Here is a 21,798-nt window from a genome sequence, read left to right as displayed (position 1 = left end):
TATGGGACGCGGGTGGCGCTGTGGGTAAAACCTCAGTGCCTAGGACTTGCCGATCGTATGGTCGGCGGTTCGAATCCCCGCGGCGGGGTGAACTCCCGTCATCGGTCCCAGCTCCTGCCCACCTAGCAGTTCGAAAGCACTCTTAAGTGCAAGTAGATAAATAGGTACCGCTTTATAGTGGGAAGGTAAACGGCATTTCCGTGTGCTGCGCTGGTGCTGGCTCGCCAGAGCAGCTTGTCACGCTGGCCAGGTGACCCGGAAGTGTCTCCGGACAGCACTGGCCCCCGGCCTCTTAAGTGAGATGGGCGCACAACCCTAGAGTCGGACATGACTGGCCCATACGGGCAGGGGTACCTTTACCTTTACCTTGCCTACCCATAAGGGACGCGGGTGGCGCTGTGGGTAAAACCTCAGTGCCTAGGACCTGCTGATTGTAAGGTCGGCGGTTCGAATCCCCGCGGCGGGGTAAGCTCCCGTCGTTCGGTCCCAGCTCCTGCCCACCTAGCAGTTCGAAAGCAGGGCAGGGGTACCTTTACCTTGCCTACCCATGGGGACGCGGGTGGTGCTGTGGGTTAAACCACAGAGCCTAGGACTTGCTGATCAGAAGGTTGGCGGTTCGAATCCCCGCCACGGGGTGAGTTCCCGTTGCTCAGTCCCTGCTCCTGCCAACCTAGCAGATCGAAAGCACGTCAAAGTGCAAGTAGATAAATAGGTACCACTCCAGCGGGAAGGTAAACAGTGTTTCCGTGTGCTGCTCTGGTTCGCCAGAAGCAGCTTTGTCATGCTGGCCACATGACCCGGAAGCTGTATGCTGGCTCCCTCAGCCAGTAAAGCGAGATGCGTGCCGCAACCCCAGAGTCGGCCACGACTGGACCTAATGGTCAGGGGTCCCTTTACCTTGCCTACCCATGCTTTAAATGATACACCAATGTTCAAGTGAGCAAGGTCCCACTCAGCAGAATCAGGCGAGCCCCGGCGTGTGCTGCTGTGTGTGTGACTGTCGAGATTGGAAGGATCAACACCCACTATCCATCATGCAATGCCCTGAAGATCTTAATGCGCTTTCTAAACTTGAACAAATATCTTACAATCAATAATCTAGTTTGGGTATCTATTTGGACATATGGACTGCTTATATCGATATATAAATTAGGACTGATGCGTTGCTCTTATTGTTAATGTAAGCTGCCATCCCTATTTTTTATCTGTTGTACTTGCGATAAAAATATGATTAGATACAACGGTACACTCTGTTATTTTCTACTTACATCATTCCGTATGACCTCTCTAGAATCTGCTAGCAGGTCCATCAGCCTTGAAACGCCTAAAAGAGAGAACCATGACTAAATATTATTATGCCCAGGCATATAAAGCTGCCTTAACACATGTCAAAAGGTATGCAATTATTATTATTATTATTATTATTATTATTATTATTATTATTATTATTATTACTACTACTACTACTACTACTACTACCATATTTTCTGGGTGTATAAGACGACCCCCCCAACTTTTCCAGTTTAAATACAGAGTTTGGGATATACTCGCCGTATAAGACTACCCCTCTTCCAATGCACATCAAATAAAAATTTTAAAAACCAGTCTCCAGTCCGGCTCGGAAATCCGCTCCACTTCCCAGTGGCCGGGGGGCTTCTGGGGCCAATTTTCAAGCATATTTCTGCTTCATCTAGAGAGCTTGATGTCCTCTGATTTAATTTGCTGTCATTTTGTCCTTTGGTGGGGAGTTGCTACAGGAGCTGCTGCTGTAGCCAGAGTATAAGACGACCCCCGACATTTGAGAAGATTTTCCTGGGTTAAAAAGTAGTCTTATACGCCAGAAAATACAGTATTATTATTATTATTGCTGTTGCTATTATTTATTCAACTTATTTGCCATACAGAAAGTCTTCAGGTGGCTCCCATATACAACAAAAGCAACTACAGTGGTACCTTGGTCCTCAAACGCCTTGGTACTCAAACAACTTGGAACCCAAACACTGCAAACCCGGAAGTAAGTGTTCCGGTTTGCAGACTTTTTTTGGAAGCCAAACGTGCTCAGTTTTGAGTGTTGTGCTTCCGATTTGAGTGCCACACTTCTGTTTTGAGAGTTGCCCCGAGGTCTGTCTGGTTTTGCTATTTATTTTGCATTTTTGTTTTTGCGGCTGTGTGGAACCCAGTTCAGCTACTGACTGATTGATTGTGTGACTGCGGTACATTGTTCACTGCTTTCATTTTATGGATCAGTGGTCTTGTTAGATAGTAAAATTCTTGTTAAATTGTTGTTTTAGGGGTTGTTTTTAAAAGTCTGGAACAGATTAAAACGTTTTGCATTACTTTGTATGGGAAAGCACACCTTGGTTTTAGAAAGCTTTGGTTTTGAAACGGACTTCTGGAACGGATTAAGTTTGAGAACCAAGGTACCACTGTTTTATGTTTAGCGGGTGGGGTATAAATAATAAATTATTATTATTCTTATTATTATTAAGCAAAACAATATACCCCTAACAAAACAATATTCCTCCAAACACACACACACACAATTATCATAATTCCTCAAAAGCCTTAACTTGCTGCTAGAAGCCAAACACCTTCTCCTCTAACGGGCAATGGATCTCAAGAGTCTCAGCCAAGAGGCCTTTCCCAGCCCTACAAATGAAGATCCATTTAACTAAAAATGCCAAGAACTGAACCTAAGAATTTCTGCATTCACAGTGTGAGATGTGTCACACTTAATAAACCTGTGAAAACAGCAACTTCTGGAATGGCTTGCCAGCATTCAGAGAACTTTAAAAGCTGTGGATGCTCCCCTTTGTATCACTACAGCCTAGAAGATGTTCTGGCTACATTTCAGACGCAGAAATGTGTTGGAGGATGCTATTGGCCTAATCTCTGAGAGGTCAAGTGGCCTTGAAGGCATGAGGCACCTTTCACCTGTTTACATTGATGAATATAGCCTGGACGTAAATAGCCTGGCCACAGTAATTATAGCCTGGTAATATCCTGTTTGGATTACTGCAACGCAGCCTAGTTCAGAAACTAGACAGTAACTTATCTGCTGTATTCAGTGCTCAGTGGGATCAGGCATGTTGAACATACCTAGTCAGTCAATCTTGGGTGCCCTGCTTGGCATAGACAACATCTTAAAAAGTAGAGACATCACCTTCCCAACAAAGGTCCGTATAGTAAAAGCTATGGTTTTCCCAGTAGTGATGTACGGAAGTGAGAGCTGGACCATAAAGAAGGCTGATCGCCAAAGAATTGATGCTTTTGAATTCTGGTGCTGGAGGAGACTCTGGAGAGTCCCATGGACTGCAAGAAGATCAAACCTCTCCATTCTTAAGGAAATCAGCCCTGAGTGCTCACTGGAAGGACAGATCCTGAAGCTGAGGCTCCAATACTTTGGCCACCTCATGAGAAGAGAAGACTCCCTGGAAAAGACCCTGATGCTGGGAAAGATGGAGGGCACAAGGAGAAGGGGACGACAAAGGACGAGATGGTTGGATAGTGTTCTTGAAACTACTAACATGAGTTTGACCAAACTGCGGGAGGCAGTGGAAGACAGGAGTGCCTGGCGTGCTCTGGTTCATGGGGACACGAAGAGTCGGACACGGCTAAATGACTAAACAACAACAACAACAGTCAGTAAGTCTTGAACAGCTGAACTAGCTTTGGATCAGTTTCTAAGCCAAATTGAAGGTGCTGGTTTTAGCTTTAAAACCGTAAATGGCTTTAGAGCACAGTATTTCAAGGACCACCTACCAGAAGAGTATCTGACTTAACTATTAGCATCCTCAGAAGCCCTGATGCTGGACCACACCACACTCCTTGGTGGCATGGGTGTAGAAGCGGAATAGGACTTTCTTTTGGTTGTGGCACTTGCTAATGGAATGTGCTCCCCATAGAGGATTGTCTTTTGCATAATTTTATCTTTTCTGCACCAGCGAAAATCTTTTCAAGACTTCAATTTCTCTCGGAATAGAGATTCCCCGCTATGTCCCACACAGAACGAGAAGGGACCAAATGTTGGAAGGATGGCATCCAATGCCTCTTGTAAAGGTAAAGGGACTCCTGACCATTAGGTCCAGTCGTGACCGACTCTGGGGTTGCGGCACTCATCTCGCTTTACTGGCCGAGGGAGCCGGCGTACAGCTTCCGGGTCATGTGGCCAGCAGGACTAAGCCGCTTCTGGCAAACCAGAGCAGCGCATGGAAACGCCATTTACCTTCCCGCCAGGTAAAGGTAAAGGTAAAGGTAAAGGTAAAGGTACCCCTGCCCGTACGGGCCAGTCTTGACAGACTCTGGGGTTGTGCGCCCATCTCACTTAAGAGGCCAGGGGCCAGCGCTGTCCGGAGACACTTCCGGGTCACGTGGCCAGCGTGACAAAGCCGCATCTGGCGAGCCAGAGCTGCACACGGAAACGCCGTTTACCTTCCTGCTGGTAAGCGGTCCCTATTTATCTACTTGCACCCGGAGGTGCTTTCGAACTGCTAGGTTGGCAGGCGCTGGGACCGAGCAGCGGGAGCGCACCCCGCCGCAGGGATTCGAACCGCCGACCTTTCAATCGGCAAGTCCTAGGCGCTGAGGCTTTAACCCACAGCGCCACCTGCGTCCCACCTTCCCGCCAGAGCAGTACCTATTTATCTACTTGCACTTTGACGTGCTTTCAAACTGCTAGGTTGGCAGGAGCAGGGACCGAGCAACGGGAGCTCACCCCGCCGCGGGGATTCAAACTGCCAACCTTCTGATTGGCAAGTCCTAGGCTCTGTGGTTTAACCCATGGCGCCACCCGCGTCCCTTAATGCCTCTTGACCCAATATCAATTACAAGATCTTCAGGTGATCATGATGATGGATAAGAGGCACTTAAGAGATTGTCTCTTCAGGTCCGATGCAGAAAGGGATTTAACCACGATTGCCTCTACCAAAGGTTCACCATGGTTCCCACTTATGAAAATGGAGCACATCCAAGCTAGTTATCTGTCAAAGCTCCCACTTGCCGTACTAAGAATCGCTTTTACAGAATTACGATTCCAATCGATGCCCTTGGCAGTGGTGGATGGTCAGTACGACAAAGTACAGTACAAGGAGAGACTTTGTCTGTGTGGGCAACCTTGCGTAGAGGACCTGTACCACTATTTATTGCAATGCCCACTGTATATAGAACCAAGAGGCTGATTTATAACGAACTCAACACACTTGAACAGGGCGGAAAGGGTGAAATGGCTGCTGAGTGATACTGATGACATCATAACTTATAATGTAGCACTATATGCGTTGGCAGCTAAGAAGATCAGGAGAAAGGAACTAGATAAAATACTGGTCAACTGCAAAGGTGATTCAGATATTTAAGCTGCAACATTCTATCTGAGAACCACCTGCTATTCTATCGTATGCAACAAATAATTTCTAGCAGACGTGACTGTGGTTTATTGTATTTGCAGTGCCTGATGTTTTTATGGTTTTTATGGTTATTGCTGTTTTTCTTTTTGTTTCCTTTGTGAATGATGCCATGGCCTTTGGCTAGTGCAATAAAGTGTATGATGATAAAAATATTTTCATATGTCCAGGGTTTTTAGTACGCCTTTGAAGGAGGGCTTTATTTGGTTCTTATGAAGTTTTTCTTTTGCTGGTCTTTCCTTGCTTTAATGTATGGATTTTTATTGATTTTTTTTATATCGTAAACTGCTTTGGGAGGTCACTGCATCTGAAAAGCTGTATAGAAATGTTTTAAAATAAAATAAATACTTACCCATGGGGCTGACTAGTATTATCTGCTGCACTTGGGGGCCCTGCTGTTTTAACAGCACTGTAAGAAGTTTCACTCCAGGCCACCGGACGTGAAAATCAAATTCCTGCAAGTCAACATGCCTAAGCATTAAAATCCACTGTATTTCATTGCTTACGGTTATTCTGCCAATATTTGTGCGATTATTTTACCAAAAACAACAACAACAGCACCAAAATGATATGATCCGCTTCTGTCAAAGGAAATTTACTTTTTGGTTTAAATGACAGCCAAATTAAGATAATCATAACATCGCCAACATTTGTATAGAACTTCATACACATAATCAATAATCCTTACTGCAAGGCAGGCCAGTATTATTCCCATGTTTCAGCCATCTAGTATGCTGAGGGATGCGGGTGGCGCTGTGGGTTAAACCACAGAGCCTAGGACTTGCGATCAGAAGGTCAGGGTTCAAATCCCCGGGTGAGCCCCCGTTGTTTGGTCCCTGCTCCTGCCAACCTAGCAGTTCGAAAGCACGTCAAAGTGCAAGTAGATAAATAGGTACCACTCCAGCAGGAAGGTAAACGGCGTTTCCATGTGTTGCTCTGGTTCTCCAGAAGCAGCTTAGTCATGCTGGCCACATGACCCGGAAGCTGTCTACAGACAAACGCCGGCTCCCTCGGCCTATAGAGCGAGATGAGCACACAACCCCAGAGTCGGTCACAACTGGACCTAATGGTCAGGGGTCCCTTTAACTTTACCTAGTATGCTCACAACAGGGGCAAAATTTGCAGCAGGGACTTTCTGGTTCATAGCTTAGCCACTTTAGTGCAATTAATGTATAATTTTGAAAATTCAATTACTATTCCTGGGTACTCTACTTTAAACATTGGACTGATCTAACAAAGCTTGAAGGCACGCACTGAAATTGAGAACAAGTTGCTATGCTACTTAAATGAAAGGATTGTTTTTTACATTTATATCCTGCCTTTCTTCCCAAGTGCTCAAACTACCATGGCTCTTCTCTTCCATGTTATCCCCACGTGACACTGAGCCAATCCCCCAGATAGTGTCACAACTGAATGAAGGTAAAAACCCTGACATCCCAGGTCCTAGTCAAACATCACTTCCGCTAAAGGTAAAGGTACCCCTGCCCATACGGGCCAGTCGTGTCCGACTCTAGGGTTGTGTGCCCATCTCACTTAAGAGGCCGGGGGCCAGCGCTGTCCGCAGACACTTCCGGGTCACGTGGCCAGCGTGACAAGCTGCATCTGGTGAGCCAGCGCAGCACACGGAAACACCGTTTACCTTCCCGCTAGTAAGCGGTCCCTATTTATCTACTTGCACCCGGGGGTGCTTTCGAACTGCTAGGTTGGCAGGCGCTGGGACCAAGCAACGGGAGCGCACCCCGCCGCGGGGATTCGAACCGCCGACATGACGATCGGCAAGTCCTACGCGCTGAGGTTTTACCCACAGCGCCACCCGCGTCCCTATCACTTCCTCTACAACCCTTCAAATGATACTTTTTCCCAGCCTGCTCTGTGACTGGATTTGCTGGTCAAGTAGGGAAGACAGCAGTAAAAAGGAGTGGACAAGATCCACCCTACCCAGATTAATACAGCTTTGTTCACGGCAATATCAGCCAACAAATTTGTATGCTTATTCTATGACTAAAGAGTAACAGTTCTCACCTCCAAATAGGTCAGCAGAAGAGTGATATTGTCTTGCTGTTTAATGAAAACCTCTGTAAATTGACTTCCAAGGTCTTCTGTTTGTTTCTGTGAATTTTCTTCTGTAACATTAACAAAGGTTCAATTACAGCAAAGCTCCAATCAGCTCCGTAAATGCCAACAAGTACTATTTGAGTAAATGTAATAAAAAATGCAGCTTAAGAAATAATTGTGATCCACCAGATTATCAATGTTACGGAACATATTTAATGTGCACTAGAACATTTCACAACTTCAGGCGTGAAAGTTAACGTGGACTTGCTGAAAAATGCTGAAGACAACCAGTCAAGAGAGAGCTATATTTACCAATAAATTGTTCATTATTTAATAGAAGTATTTCTATCCCAGCTATCCTTCCAGATGTTCACATTAATTTCACTGGGCCTGCTCTTTGAAAACATTAAAAAAAACTTTAAAAAAAAACCATATGGGTATTTAGGAATAAGGCATCAACCATGGCAATATTACTACTGTGGCATATGTTGCGTCTATTTATGAATCCAAAGCATATTTGCTCCAAGCCTTCATCCCCTGTTAGCAAATCTGCTAGAAACATAGCTTGTAGGAGTCTGCTGTCTGACCCACCACTGACAGCAAATTTGGGAGAATCTCACATCAGGTGGCAGCAGGGGGAGTTCTTCCTGAAGCTCACATCAAGAAAAAGGCCTCTAAGAGGTCAAGTGTTTTGTTTAGCAATGTACTTGGCACATTTAGCTAGTATTATTTATTCACTTTGAACTCTTTACAGGGTTGCCCAAACAATTTTCAAAGAGGGCCCAATTTCTTAGGACTGAAGTTGTTGAGCTTTTAGGATTTTGCACCAGGACATATACTGCCACAGGGGCCAGATTAAATTGATCAGCAGTCCACATTAAGCCCCCGAAACGGACTTTGGACATGCCTGGTTTATCTCACCCTGATAAGAGCTTTGTTTTTTGACCACCCCAGTCATTTATTTTCTACATTATTCCCCAAAAACTTTATAAATAGCATATGTATTCAGTGGTGTGACATGCAGAAAGAAAATCTGAGACCTCCACTTTGCTTCCTCAGAGGCAATGCGTTAATAATTGCATGTTCATGACAAACACAATTATTCGAGATGTGCAATGCTTTACACGGCAGATATGATAGAAATGCATATTCATGCTCAAAGCAGAACCATACTCAAAGGATGATACCTTTAATATGAGATCACACGTACAGTTCCCTGCAGTGAAGTATGAAAATCTAGCCTATCTTGGAACAGTTCCTTTTTTAAAAAATTCAGAGAGAAAAAATGAACATACTTGTACCTTAGTTGTTGAACTTAATCCGTTCCGGGAGTCCATCTGACTCCCAGAACGGTTTAAAAACCAAGGCGCAGCTTCCGATTGGCTGCAGGAGCTTCCCGGTTTGGAAGCTATTTTTTTGGAAGCCGCCCAGAGTGGCTGGGGAAGCCCAGCCAGATGGGTGGGGTATAAATAAATAATAATAATAATTATTATTATTATTATAAGCTGCACCGGATGTTTAGCTTATGAAAAACGTTCACAAACCAGAAAACTCACTTCCGGGTTTGCGGCGTTTGCGGCGTTCAGGAGCCAAAACATCTGAGTACCAAGGTGTTTGACAACCAAGGTACGACTGTAAAAGGAAGGCTGGCTTCTGGAATTCACAAAATGAAACAAGCATTTCTATATCAAAGACACAGGTGCAGAACCTCAGGGGACAATGCCATGGCACCCACAACTGGCCTGGGAGCTTGTAAAATGGCCAGACAGGCCAAGATTACTGCCTCAATTGTCAGTAGTAAAAACAGTGATGCAAAAACAGGGCACATTCACTTAGGTAGTGTCTACTAGAGAGAGGGCCTGCTCCCATAGCATTGCCCAACACTAGCGAAACATGCCTGTCTCATGAATTTGTGGCAAGTATCCACCACCCCAGTGGGACGCAGGTGGCACTGTGGGTTAAACCACAGAGCCTAGGACTTGCCGATCAGAAGGTTGGGGGTTCGAATCCCAGCAACGGGGTGAGCTCCTGTTGCTTGGTCCCTGCTCCTGCCAACCTAGCCGTTCGAAAGCACGTCAGAGTACAAGTAGATAAATAGGTACCACTCCAGCAGGAAGGTAAACGGTGTTTCTGTGTGCTGCTCTGGTTCACCAGAAGCGGCTTATTCATGCTGGTCACATGACCCGGAAGCTGTACGCCGGCTCCCTCGGCCAGTAAAGCGAGATGAGCGCCGCAACCCCAGAGTCGGCCATGACTGGATCTAATGGCCAGGGGTCCCTTTACCTTTATCCACCACCCCAGAAAGAAATGATAACAGCTGTGATCTGACCAAACGGGGAACTTATTATCACAGCAGGCACATGGTACCAAGGTAAAGTAAAATGCAAAATTGAAGAGAGAAAGCTTAAATAAAAAAGAGGGGAAGTTTTTTTTAAAAAAAGCTCAAAATGAAGAGAAAGTTCTGACAATGCTACCACTGTAGCAACCATGATCTGACCTGTGGCTGGGGACAGGCCTGCTGCCAAAGGGTTTCATTGCCCAGATTCCAACTGTTGCACCGTGCAGGCACAAAACACGCACGTGGGACGCCATGTGAAGAAGCAACTACCATACAGAAGTGATATCCTATGTGCCATAGGATTCACATTTTGAATACATGTTCATGAGTAAAGAACATTCCCAATTTGTAGAACTTCCTTTATTCTTGAAGCATCGGAGAAACATTGTCTTGTGTATTGTAATAAACAGGTGCAAGAAAAACTGCCCATTTATTAGCTCCTGTGGTTCACTGAGCTATATACTCTTGCTCTGCTACTTGAAGAAGAATCCAAGACTCCTTTGACTTTAACCATATCCCATTCCATGTGTATCTTGCTATGAAAAGAAAATAGTGAGTTTTGTACCATAAAAGCCTGGTGGGGACAGTCCTCCATAAGCGAGTGTACACCAATGACAGAATGGCTTGGTTCAGCTGTAACATATCATTAAACTAAGCCCAAATATTTTATGCAGTTTGGACAATGCTATACTTGTGGCCTGTCCTAGTCACAACTTCCCATTTGGGTCAGCTAATTCTTCATTCTCAATGGAGAAGAAACAGCAGCATGATCTTCAATACGGAAGGAGAACGTATCCATTTTGACCACGTGTAATTCTTGGGCTCCATGATCACTGCAGATGGTGACAGCAGTCAAAAAATTAAAAGACGCCTGCTTCTTGGGAGAAAAGCAATGACAAACCTAGACAGCATCTTAAAAAGCAGAGACATCACCTTGCCGACAAAGGTCCGTATAGTTAAAGCCATGGTTTTCCCAGTAGTGATGTATGGAAGTGAGAGCTGGACCATAAAGAAGGCTGATCGCCGAAGAATTGATGCTTTTGAATTCTGGTGCTGGAGGAGACTCTGGAGAGTCCCATGGACTGCAAGAAGATCAAACCTCTCCATTCTGGAGGAAATCAGCCCTGAGTGCTCACTGGAAGGACAGATCCTGAAGCTGAGGCTCCAAGACTTTGGCCAGCTCATGAGAACAGAAGACTCCCTGGAAAAGACCCTGATGTTGGGAAAGATGGAGGGCACAAGGAGAAGGGGACGACAGGACGAGATGGTTGGACAGTGTTCTCGGAGCTACCAGCATGAGTTTGACCAAACTGTGGGAGGCAGTGGAAGACAGGAGTGCCTGGCGTGCTTGAGTCCATGGGGTCACGAAGAATCGGACACGACTAAATGACTAAACAACAACAACAAATGGTACAGAATCAGAGAAGGCTGGTGTAACCTTTCCAAATAAGGCATTCAGAATTTATACATAGGAATTATGAAGACCAGGCCCACTGGCTCCCAGCCAGCACACCTGAGAATCGAGTCTGAAGTGTTGAGGGCTTTTATTTCTTCTTGCAGGTTGTTATAGGTAAGTTGTATACTTCTAGACTGCGTATTTACTATGGGGCCAAGATGGCGCCCGGCACTCTTAGCTGCGTCACTGCTGTCCGTGCTGGTAAAAACCTCTTCCAGCCTCTTTGGCCCTCTTAGCAGAGTTTACACAGCGGGGAAAGCTGTTGCTTGTGTGGGTAATAACTCAGACTGCAAGGCAGGCTTTTCTCTTATCTCCAATAGCCTTTAATGAGTAGAATAACATCGTAAATTCCCGGCATCCTCTCTGCTTCTCGGCAGAAACGAAAGAAGAAAGACACACAGAGAAACACTCCCCTCTGTGAACATAGCCACACGTCAGACGTCACTCAGAACTGTTTAACCCTGTAACTTCTGATTCTCCTCACATTTACTTCAAGCAGTATGTACTTCTCCCTCAAGCAGTAGCTTTTTTCAGTCCTCTTGTTAGCTATTGCCTTCTTGTCTAGTTGCAGGACTTTGGTCTTCCAATGGCAACTTCAGAGATAGGCGTTCCAGGAGTTAAGAAAGTGGACCTCTCCCTTTTGGCTTGCCCTGTGTCTCTACTTCCTTATTTTTTGCTGGGCTACATCTCTACCTCTCCTGCCAACCTAGCAGTTTGAAAGCATGTCAGAGTGCAAGTAGATAAATAGGTACCACTATGGCGGGAAGGTAAACGGCATTTCTGTGCGCTGCTCTGGTTCGCCAGAAGCGGCTTAGTCATGCTGGCCACATGACCCGGAAACTGTACGCCGGCTCCTTCAGCCAATAAAGCGAGATGAGCACCGCAACCCCAGAGTCGGTCACGACTGCACATAATGGTCAGGGGTCCCTTTACCTTTTTACATCTCTACCTAGTTCACTTTGAGACTTGTAAGGCAGACTCTGTTCCCCTGAAGTCCCATCTTCTGCTCTTCTAAGTCGCACCAGGTTCAGGAGGAGCCGTCATCCTATTTTCCTCCTTATCCCCTCTAGCTCCTTTTAACCTCTATTCCTCAGGCAAATCTTCTTTCCTGCTAGCCATAACCCTTCTTTGAAGGGCAAGCCTCTCTTCAATCTGCTCCACTCCACCACTCTGTTTGTAGGAGTAACGGTTAGGGAAAAGCCAGGAAGGGGCTGCCACAGGAGGAGAAGAATGAAGACAGTATTGGCAGCCACAGCCAATGGAAGCATGCAATTTTGTCCATTTGTCTCACTGGACACACCAATCTGAAAGTTAAAATTCCTCGATGCCATCAATTTTTCCCCAGCTTTGAGGACACTGATCATCAAAGTTGACATCAAATCCAGTGGGCTGTAGCCAATCAAGTTCTACACACGGATAGACCCAGTGAAATCAACCTAAGCTAGTCATGTAAAGTAACTTCAGTGGGTCTACTCTGAGTAGGACTAGCACTGGCTAAAACCCAACCAATATGCCAATGCCATATTCCAACATTATATTCCTTATCTTCCAAAATGTTAAAATAAACTGACGAGAAAATCCAGGAAAAGATACAGGCAAAATAATATGTTAATAGCAAGAAAGCCTCATATGCATATCAATATTATGCTATTAACCAGGTTACAATGTATTCGACATCATTAGTACAGTATTGCAATGAAGTATTTTAAGATTAGCCATTTGATATAAAAGTTTTTATTACAGAAGATGCCTTGCAACATGATTCCAAGTGGACCTTGGAATCAAAGGGCTGTTAAAATGCATGCTCATCTACACAGCGTTGTTTAAAAAGGACACTGCAAAAAATACACTTTTGAACTTCAATTGCTATAAAATATTTGCAATTCAGCAATTATTTCTGAACACTGGGTGTTCATATTGTCCCCTTCATAATGAACTCAGCAATCTTAGTAACAAATGGAAAAGTATTTCAGGTATTTTAATTCAGTATCTAACGTTACAAGACACATTTCTCTCCATCAATTATCAATTTGAGCAGTCACATGGCTCCCCTTTGACATGAAAGGGGCCAAAACAGATGCAAAATTTAAAAGTGTTAAGAAGAGAAGGCTAAAACACTTGCAAAAGTCTACACAGTATCCTTTTAAAAACCGATTAATGGTGCTGTGAGTCAGTTAATGCTTAGAACTATGGCTAAAGACACACCATGCTAATATAAATTCAGGTTGCTTTACCTTCAGAATCATCTGTAAAGGCAGACAAGAAGAGAGAAAGATTCAAAAATGAAGCAGATTTCAATTTAGTACGGCACAAAAGATCGGTTAATGGCATAAAATTGATTTCAAAAGGAAGAACTACAGATCAATGCTCACTACAGTGGTTACTTGATTAGTTTAACTCAGGCTCCCCTAAACAAATGTAGTTAAAAACATCCTCTGGAGGCCCAGTTAAGACTCCACAATCTTGTCCTCCCTAAACCTTGATGTTTCTACACTCTCTAAAGAAACAGGTGTGTCCCTGTTCTCCCCGCCTCCCATGGGATGCCAACTGTCATCAAAGCATATTCGCCATCAAGAGTGAGGAGACAGCCCTCCTGATGGTGAATATGCTGGCATAGCCCTCTCCAAAATTGGCCTAACTGGGGGCAACTGCCCCTTGTTTCTTCCCTCTCTGGATTGCCTGTAAAAGTTATCATTCCAATCTGGGTAGTATATAACTGTAACGTAACTGAATCCTCTGGTTTGCCTATGTCCCTTCTTTCTCTTATTGTTTTGTAAGGCATCCTGGTGGTTTAAAGCCAAATTCAATTTTAAGCATTTAGCAAATTATCATCTGCTCGCATAATATACCGTATTTTTCGCACCATAGGGCGCACCGGACCATAGGGCGCACCCAGTTTTTTTGGGAGGAAATAAAGGGGGAAAAATTATTCCCCCCCCCTTCTAACCAAGTTGGGGGACAGCGGGATGGCGGCGTTCCGCCTCCCCGCTGTCCCCCGAGCTTGTGGGGCTGGCGGTGGGGCTCTCCTGAAGCCTTGAGAGCTAGAGGGGTCGGTGCGCACCGACCCCTCTCGCTCTCCAGGCTTCAGCGAAAGCCTGCATTCGCACCATAGGACGCACACACATTTCCCCTTCATTTTGAGGGGAAAAAGTGCGTCCTATGGTGCGAAAAATACGGTAGAAAGTATTCTCAACATTCCTTCCTCGGTTTACATTTCAGAACCTATTAGCTAAAAATTCAGAAAATTACTTGTGAAGAATCAATACCAGAACCAGCAAGATATACTCATGCAAGTAAATATTTTGGCACATTCAAATATGTCTATACAGTGCAAGGCTGAATTGAAAATTCTGTCAATCACATTCCATTATTCAACATTAAATGAAATATTCTAGAAAACTACCTGCAAACATTTCTATCTTGAATTCACGTAAAATATAAGAAGCTCTGTATAGCTATTTTCATCATGATTTTCTTAGTTTTAGTTTGTAAACTTTGTACAGCTTCTCACAAAATCTAGCTGACCTCCAACTCATCAGGAAAAGGATTAAAAGTCCTGCAAGAACTCGTGATCCTCCAGAGTTGCTCCTCCTGCCCAAGTCAGCCCATAAACCAGGCATAGGCAAACTCCGGCCCTCCAGATGATTGGGACTACAATTCCCATCATCCCTAGCTAACAGGACCAGTGGTCAGGGATGATGGGAATTGTAGTCCCAAACATCTGGGGGGCAGAGTTTGCCTATGCTTGCCATAAGCTGTTGTACTTGTACACATCTGGAGAATCAGCAGGGACATGAAAAATATTTGGTGGTGTGTAACCTGGCATCTGTAAGGGACGTGGGTGACGCTGTGGTCTAAACCACTGAGACTCTGGGGCTTGCCAATCAGAAGGTCGGCGGTTTGAATCCCGCGATGGGGTGAGCTCCCGTTGCTTGGTCCCAGCTCCTGCCAACCTAGCAGTTTGAAAGCATGCCAAAAAGTGCAAGCAGATAAATAGGTACCGCTCTGGCAGGAAGGTAAACGGCATTTCCTTGCGCTGATCTGGTTTTGGTGCTCCCCTGTGCCAGAAGTGGCTTAGTCATGCTGGCCACATGACCTGGAAAAACTGTCTGCGGACAAACACTGGCTCCCTTGGCCTGTAAAGCGAGATGAGCGCCACAACCCCAGAGTCGTCTGCGACTGGACTTAACTGTCAGGGGTCCTTTACCTTTACCTTTTTAACCTGGCACCTAGTACAGGTCTTGGGAAGTACAGTAGTTCTCAGTGCGTTAGCACTAAGAACATGACCAAAGGCTCTGAACGATAGATAGGGACAAGGTACAGAAGAGTGGGTGGCCACATTTGGCCCTGTCACATGTTAATGCAATCCCTAGATCTTAATGCAATCCCTAGATCTTAGCAAACTGTGAGAGGAAGCAGTAGCATTTGCAACTCCTGTTTTCCCACTTCTTTAGTGGAGAAACTCATAATCTCATTCATAACGAGCCATCATTTGGATCTCAGGAATGTGACCTTGGGAGAGATCTGCAAACTCTACTCCACAATTACAAGCAAAAAAAACTCCTGTGGTTCAAGTCACTTGTTTCCTTCTGTCTTCCTCTTATTTGTGTAACCTATGAAGGGCTCTCATTTCCTTTTGAGAAAAGTCCTTCACTGACTTCTGAAATGATCAGGTCAGCTAAATCTGTGTCCTTCTGTCTGAAGATCAGTAACTTTACAGTGCTCCACAGAGTGTTGCTACAAATCCAACAGCTGCAACCAAGCAGCTGCTGGTTTTACCATACGGATGGAAAGAGCATTCATTGTCCTGCTTACTTCAAGTATTCAGAAAGTGGGCATATGTGTTCTGACAAGTTTACTGAGCCCTAGATAACCCAAAAATGGGGCATGCTTATTCATCTAGTTGTTAAGAAGCTAATATAAAAAAGCAAGTGTATACCTTGTTCTTCCTCTTCCAAATCATTCGAAATGATATTGTAGAGCGTATCCAAAGCATAGCCAATTATTTCGGAATCTGAACTGTGAATACAAGCACAATCTCTCACTAAATGAAAAGCAACACTAACACTCCAAAAAATAAAAATAAAATCATCCACACAAATAGTAAAAGTGGCCTAATTAGCAGCAGTAAAATAAAAGGCTGTAGCATTGATGTAAGGCTGCAAAGATCCAAATATGGTATCTCTTATGGGGCTGTGACTGTCTTATTCAGGGGTCAGCAACCTTTTTCAGTCATAGGCCAGTCCACCATCCCTCAGACCATGTGGTGGGCCAGACTATATTTTGAAAAAAATAATAACAAACGAATTCCTAAGCATTTTAAATAAAAGCACACATTCTACTCATGTAAAAACAACAGGCAGGCCCCACAAATAACCCAGAGATGCTTTTAAAATAAAAGGACACATTCTACTCATGTAAAAACACGCTGATTCCTGGACTGTCCGTGGGCCGAACTGAGAAGGCGATTGGGCCGCATCCGGCCCCCAGGCCTTAGGTTGCCTACCCCGGTCTTATTAGCCATTATTGCTCTTCATCTTTTCAAATACAAAACTGATATTTTTAAAAGCTTTTTGGACTTGCTGAGGTTAACTGAAAACAAATTGATGTTTTGGCTTTTGGTAAATGTGTTCTTATTTAAAAACCCGTGCAATTTCATCATTTTCACATTAATTTGAATTCAATTGCAGCTCATGCTACACGACAGAAAAAGTGACTAATGCGGAACAGTTGCTTGGATACTTTTAGATTTTCCGTAAGATGCTTACCGATCTGTCTGGAGAACATGGATAAGATGAGACATAGCTTGAACCCCCACTTCCAGGCGATATTTCTGTGAAATTGAAGAACAGAAGTAACAACTAAAAGAAAATTACAGAACTCTCAAATTGCCACCAAGTACTATTAGCTGTCATACACAATTGAAATGTCATGTAAGGGACAAAACATACATACCTTTGAAAGAGATTTTAGTGCACGTACAGCATCCCTGCGATCATCAAGTAAGGTTGAAGATGCTACTCTATCACATAATTTCTGAATCTATAAGAGAAATAAAATGGAAATATTTCAAAAAGTTCTCTGTTGCTTGTAAACATCTTCTCCTCACTTCATCTTTGATCTGTTCCACCGCTAAAACTTTACCCGAGTTGAAGCTCAAACTGTTCCATCAGCCTCATGCAAAAGCAAGTATCAAGGTCGGACCGTGGTCAGTTTCAGGCAGGAGTCCTCAGAAATAGAGACATCACCTTGCCAACAAAGGTTCGTATAGTTAAAGCTATGGTTTTCCCAGTAGTGATGTATGGAAGTGAGAGCTGGACCATAAAGAAGGCTGATCGCCGAAGAATTGATGCTTTTGAATTATGGTGCTGGAGGAGACTCTTGAGAGTCCCATGGACTGCAAGAAGATCAAACCTCTCCATACTGAAGGAAATCAACCCTGAGTGCTCACTGGAAGGACAGATTGTGAAGCTGAGGCTCCGATACTTTGGCCACCTCATGAGAACAGAAGACTCCCTGGAAAAGACCCTGATGCTGGGAAAGATGGAGGGCACAAGGAGAAGGGGACGACAAAGGACGAGATGGTTGGATAGTGTTCTTGAAACTACTAACATGAGTTTGACCAAACTGCGGGAGGCAGTGGAAGACAGGAGTGCCTGGCGTTCTCTGGTCCATGGGGTCACGAAGAGTCGGACACGACTAAACGACTAAACAACAACAACCTCAGCCTTTCCTGGAAATGCAAAAATCTGACTCCTGGAACTTTCTGTATCCATAACATCTTCCCTACCACTGTGCTAATAATAATAATAATTATTATTATTATTATTATTATTATTATTATTATTTATACCCCGCCCATCTGGCTGGGCCTCCCCAGCCACTCTGGGCGGCTTCCATAGAAACAAAAAATACAGTAAAAAAACCAAAAATACAGCTACAACCCTTCCCCACCACCACAGGGTGGCATTCAACTAAGTTGGACTGAGAGCTGACCCACTGAATGCATGACCATGGCCAAGTTAGACCCATTAATTTCTGAGTAAAACATAGCTGATTACTACCAGTAGACTCTGGAAAAAAGGAGCAAACCTAGAATTATAGTTAGGAATGCTTAACCCACATGCAAGATGTGGGTAGCACTGTGGTCTAAACCACAGAGCCTAGGGCTTGCCGACCAGAAGGTTGGTGGTTCGAATCCCCGTGACGGGGTGAGCTCCCATTGTTTGGTCCCAGCTCCTGCCCACCTAGCAGTTTGAAAGCACGTCAAAAGTGCAATTAGATAATAAATAGGTACTGCTCCAGCAGGAAGGTAAGCGGTGCTTCCGTACGCTGCTCTGGTTCGCCAGAAGCGGCTTACGTCATGCTGGCCACATGACCTGGAAGCAGGTCATGTGACCAGCATGTCTGCAGACAAACGCCAGCTCCCTCGGCCTATAGAGCGAGATGAGCGCGCAACCCCAGAGTCGTCCGCGACTGGTCCTAACGGTCAGGGGTACCTTTACCTTACATCCAAATATTTTTTTAAAACAATGAATTTTGAACTTGCGCGTGCCAAGACTCACTTGTTTTGTTAAAGCATCAACTACTCAACAGCATGTGCCAAATGAAAAGATGATGCAGATCAAGAACCAAGGAAGACTACAAGTTTTTTATTTTTAAGATATTAGAAGCATATATTTCTACAAAGTATTTTCACTCCTTCAGGTGCTTTCCTGTTATGCTTATTAATAATATAGCTTGATTACCCAAGTTATGCCCATGTGTGTGTATGTAAAGGTACCCCTGACCGTTAGGTCCAGTCGTGACCGACTCTGGGGTTGCAGCGCTCATCTCGCTTTATTGGCCGAGGGAGCCAGCGTACAGCTTCCGGGTCATGTGGCCAGCATGACTAAGCCGCTTCTGGCGAACCAGAGCAGCGCACAGAAATGCCGTTTACCTTCCTGCCGGAGCGATACCTATTTATCTACTGGCACTGGTGTGCTTTCGAACTGCTAGGTGGGCAGGAGCAGGGACTGAGCAACGGGAGCTCACCCCGTTGCAGGGATTCGAACCGCCGACCTTCCGATTGGCAAGCCCAAGAGGCTCAGTGGTTTAGACCACAGCTCCACCCGCGTTCCTGTGTGTGTATGTATGTATGTGCATATACACAGTACACACCAACGTCTCAAACAGTTGATTTTTCAGTGAAACAAGTTAAGACCTACACCCACACACTCTATTAATTGCAGACAATAGGTTTTTGTTTAGTACTCAACATGAAGATGCATATAATCTCTCAAAAGTTTTTAGCACAGCAAAGCAGTGGCTACTTTCCTGGCAGCATATCTGAGAAACAAAGTGATACATACTGGGAACACTCAGAAAATACAGGGAGTTAGTTTCTCCTTTGACTCTTCAGTGCGATCAAAGGCCACAAAACATCATCTTTTATTGAAGCCTCTGCACTGAGATAACTTTCATATAGCTCTGAATGGAAAGGAAATTCTTGCAGTTGAGAAATACTCACCTGGTCTGAAACATGGTGAAGAACTGAACAAGCTAAGATGCTAAGGGTGAGAGCTCTTGGGCAACGAAAAATCTGTGGCCCTACTGTAATGACTTTGTCTCCTTTGCAAGTATGGAAACCACACTGTTGTTAAACAACTGGGAAACAGAAATCTTTCACAAATCATCCAACAGCAGGGTTGCTATATTTCAAAAAGTAAAAACCAGGACACCCAAAACTTGTTGAGCTTTTAATTGTTCAGCTTTTTTTTTTTTAGGAAAATCTGAAAGTTGTTGACCTTTTTATAGGGAACCCCCCCCCCATTTTTCGATTGTACTACTTCTTGGGGAGTTATTGGTATCATATTTGATGTACATCTGAAATGTGCTGGGTGTGCATCATACGCAGAATCACAGGTTACTAAACCCTCATTTATAGTGTGACATAAATCCAAACTCCCACAAACAAGTTACACAGCAATGTACAAGAAGTCAGTCTGGTATTTTGTATTCAAGTTATGTCAGTACAGTCATACCTCGGGATAAATGTGCTTCAAGTTAAATATTTTTGGGTGGGTTGCGCTCTGTTCGCATCCTGATGTAAACACAACCCGCGTATGCGTATGCGCATGCGCACGCGCACGTGGCAAAACCCGAAAGTAGTGCGCTCCCAAAAATATTTAACTTGAAGCACATTTATCCCGAGGTATGACTGTACTGACAGAGAAAGCATTTTAGCAGACTGAAGCGTAGAGCTAGCAAAGATGTAGCTACCAAAACTCTCTCTTATTAAATAGATAGGCCTGGTTAAGTATACAGACCACAAATATACTTCATGTCAACTAAGTGGACATGACAGTGGGTGGGAAAACAAGTCTGAAAAAGCAGATGAGGTCAAACAGCGGTTCATAAATGGCAAAGTGACATTATTTATTTAATTTGCATACTGCCTTCCACCCGAAGATCGCAGGCTGGCTCACAGCATAAGAACACATGAAAAAGAACGGATGTAAGGTCCGTATAGTTAAAGCTATGGTTTTCCCAGTAGTGATGTATGGAAGTGAGAGCTGGACCATAAAGAAGGCTGATCGCAGAAGAATTGATGCTTTTGGATTCTGGTGCTGGAGGAGACTCTTGAGACTAAACAACTAAACAACAACAAGATGTTCATCGGCCCAATACAGAAATAAAATAATAACACCATCGCCATATATCAAGCCTGCATACCGCCCTTCCCCCGAGAATCACTGTTATTAAAAACCACATTGAAAAGCATAGTGACAAACAGGCTGTGTACACGCAAGCCCAAAACACGCGTGTTACACGTAACGTGTGAATCAGATCCAATGACGTGATGAGCGGTGAGGAAGGGCGAGTGGAAAAGGGAGCCGGCCGTCAGGCAACCGGGCGTCCCAAGGAAGGGACTTCGCCGGGGAAGGGCGACACGCGTCGCCGCCGCCGGGGGGGACCTAAGCGAACTCACCGTCTCGAATCCGGAGGGCTGGGGCCCGGAGCTCTGGCCGCCCATGACGCCCCGCAAGAAGTTCATCTTCCCCGGCCGGCCTTCCCCGCCTCGCCAGGCTCACTAGGCCGCGGCTTCTCTCCTCGGGCCGCGTCAGCTCCCGTCAGCAGCCAGCAGCGCCGCCAGTGCGCCTGCGCCAAGACGTGGCACAAAGGTAGCCATCCTACGGAGAGAGGCGCCGGAGAGACACCCCGCCTGAACTTCCGGTGTCGGGCACAAAGGTAGCCACCCTAGAGAGAGGAAACTTGTAGAGTGACACACCGCCTCAACTTCCGGCTTCTGTAGACTTACTTATCTTTTTTCATTTCTCTTCTCCCCGAGGTTAGGAGTAGAAACCAGCCCATCGAAGGGAAATCGAGGATTTTTTGTTTTTTTTCCCCAGCGCTGGCTGTGATTCCTCATGGAGAAGGCATGGCTTGGCTCCAGTTATTATTTCATTACATTAAAAGCGTTTTAAAAGGTTTTTTTAATTGGTTTTGTTTTGCTAACAGTGTAAAGGATGGAATGAAACGATAAAAATAAATAATGCCATGTGCTAGAG

At 44.8% G+C, this 21,798-nt stretch overlaps 1 protein-coding gene across 3 annotated transcripts in view; it reads right to left on the bottom strand.

Annotated features, from left to right (window-relative positions):
* Positions 1–21,506, bottom strand: part of USO1 (USO1 vesicle transport factor) — a 51,657-nt gene extending 30,151 nt beyond the window's left edge. Inside the window, exons 1-7 of one of the 3 annotated variants that reach the window (XM_083709166.1) lie at positions 21,219–21,506; positions 17,204–17,290; positions 17,017–17,081; positions 16,188–16,267; positions 7,422–7,522; positions 5,752–5,854; positions 1,269–1,324 (exon numbers count right to left, since the gene is read on the bottom strand). In XM_083709166.1, the coding sequence (XP_083565292.1) occupies positions 1,269–1,324; positions 5,752–5,854; positions 7,422–7,522; positions 16,188–16,267; positions 17,017–17,081; positions 17,204–17,290; positions 21,219–21,284 (558 nt within the window). In that variant the 5' untranslated portion in view covers positions 21,285–21,506. Of the gene's footprint in view, positions 1–1,268; positions 1,325–5,751; positions 5,855–7,421; positions 8,863–8,960; positions 9,233–16,187; positions 16,268–17,016; positions 17,082–17,203; positions 17,291–21,218 lie in introns of those variants that run through there. The other 2 variants (XM_083709167.1, XM_083709168.1) reach the window with 2 other exon arrangements.
* Between the last annotated feature and the right edge of the window lie 292 nt (positions 21,507–21,798).

The sequence above is a fragment of the Podarcis gaigeae genome, assembly GCF_964106915.1.
Source record: "Podarcis gaigeae genome assembly, chromosome: 13".
NCBI classification, from domain to species: domain Eukaryota; kingdom Metazoa; phylum Chordata; class Lepidosauria; order Squamata; family Lacertidae; genus Podarcis; species Podarcis gaigeae.
This window is presented reverse-complemented; position numbering and strand designations above follow the sequence as displayed.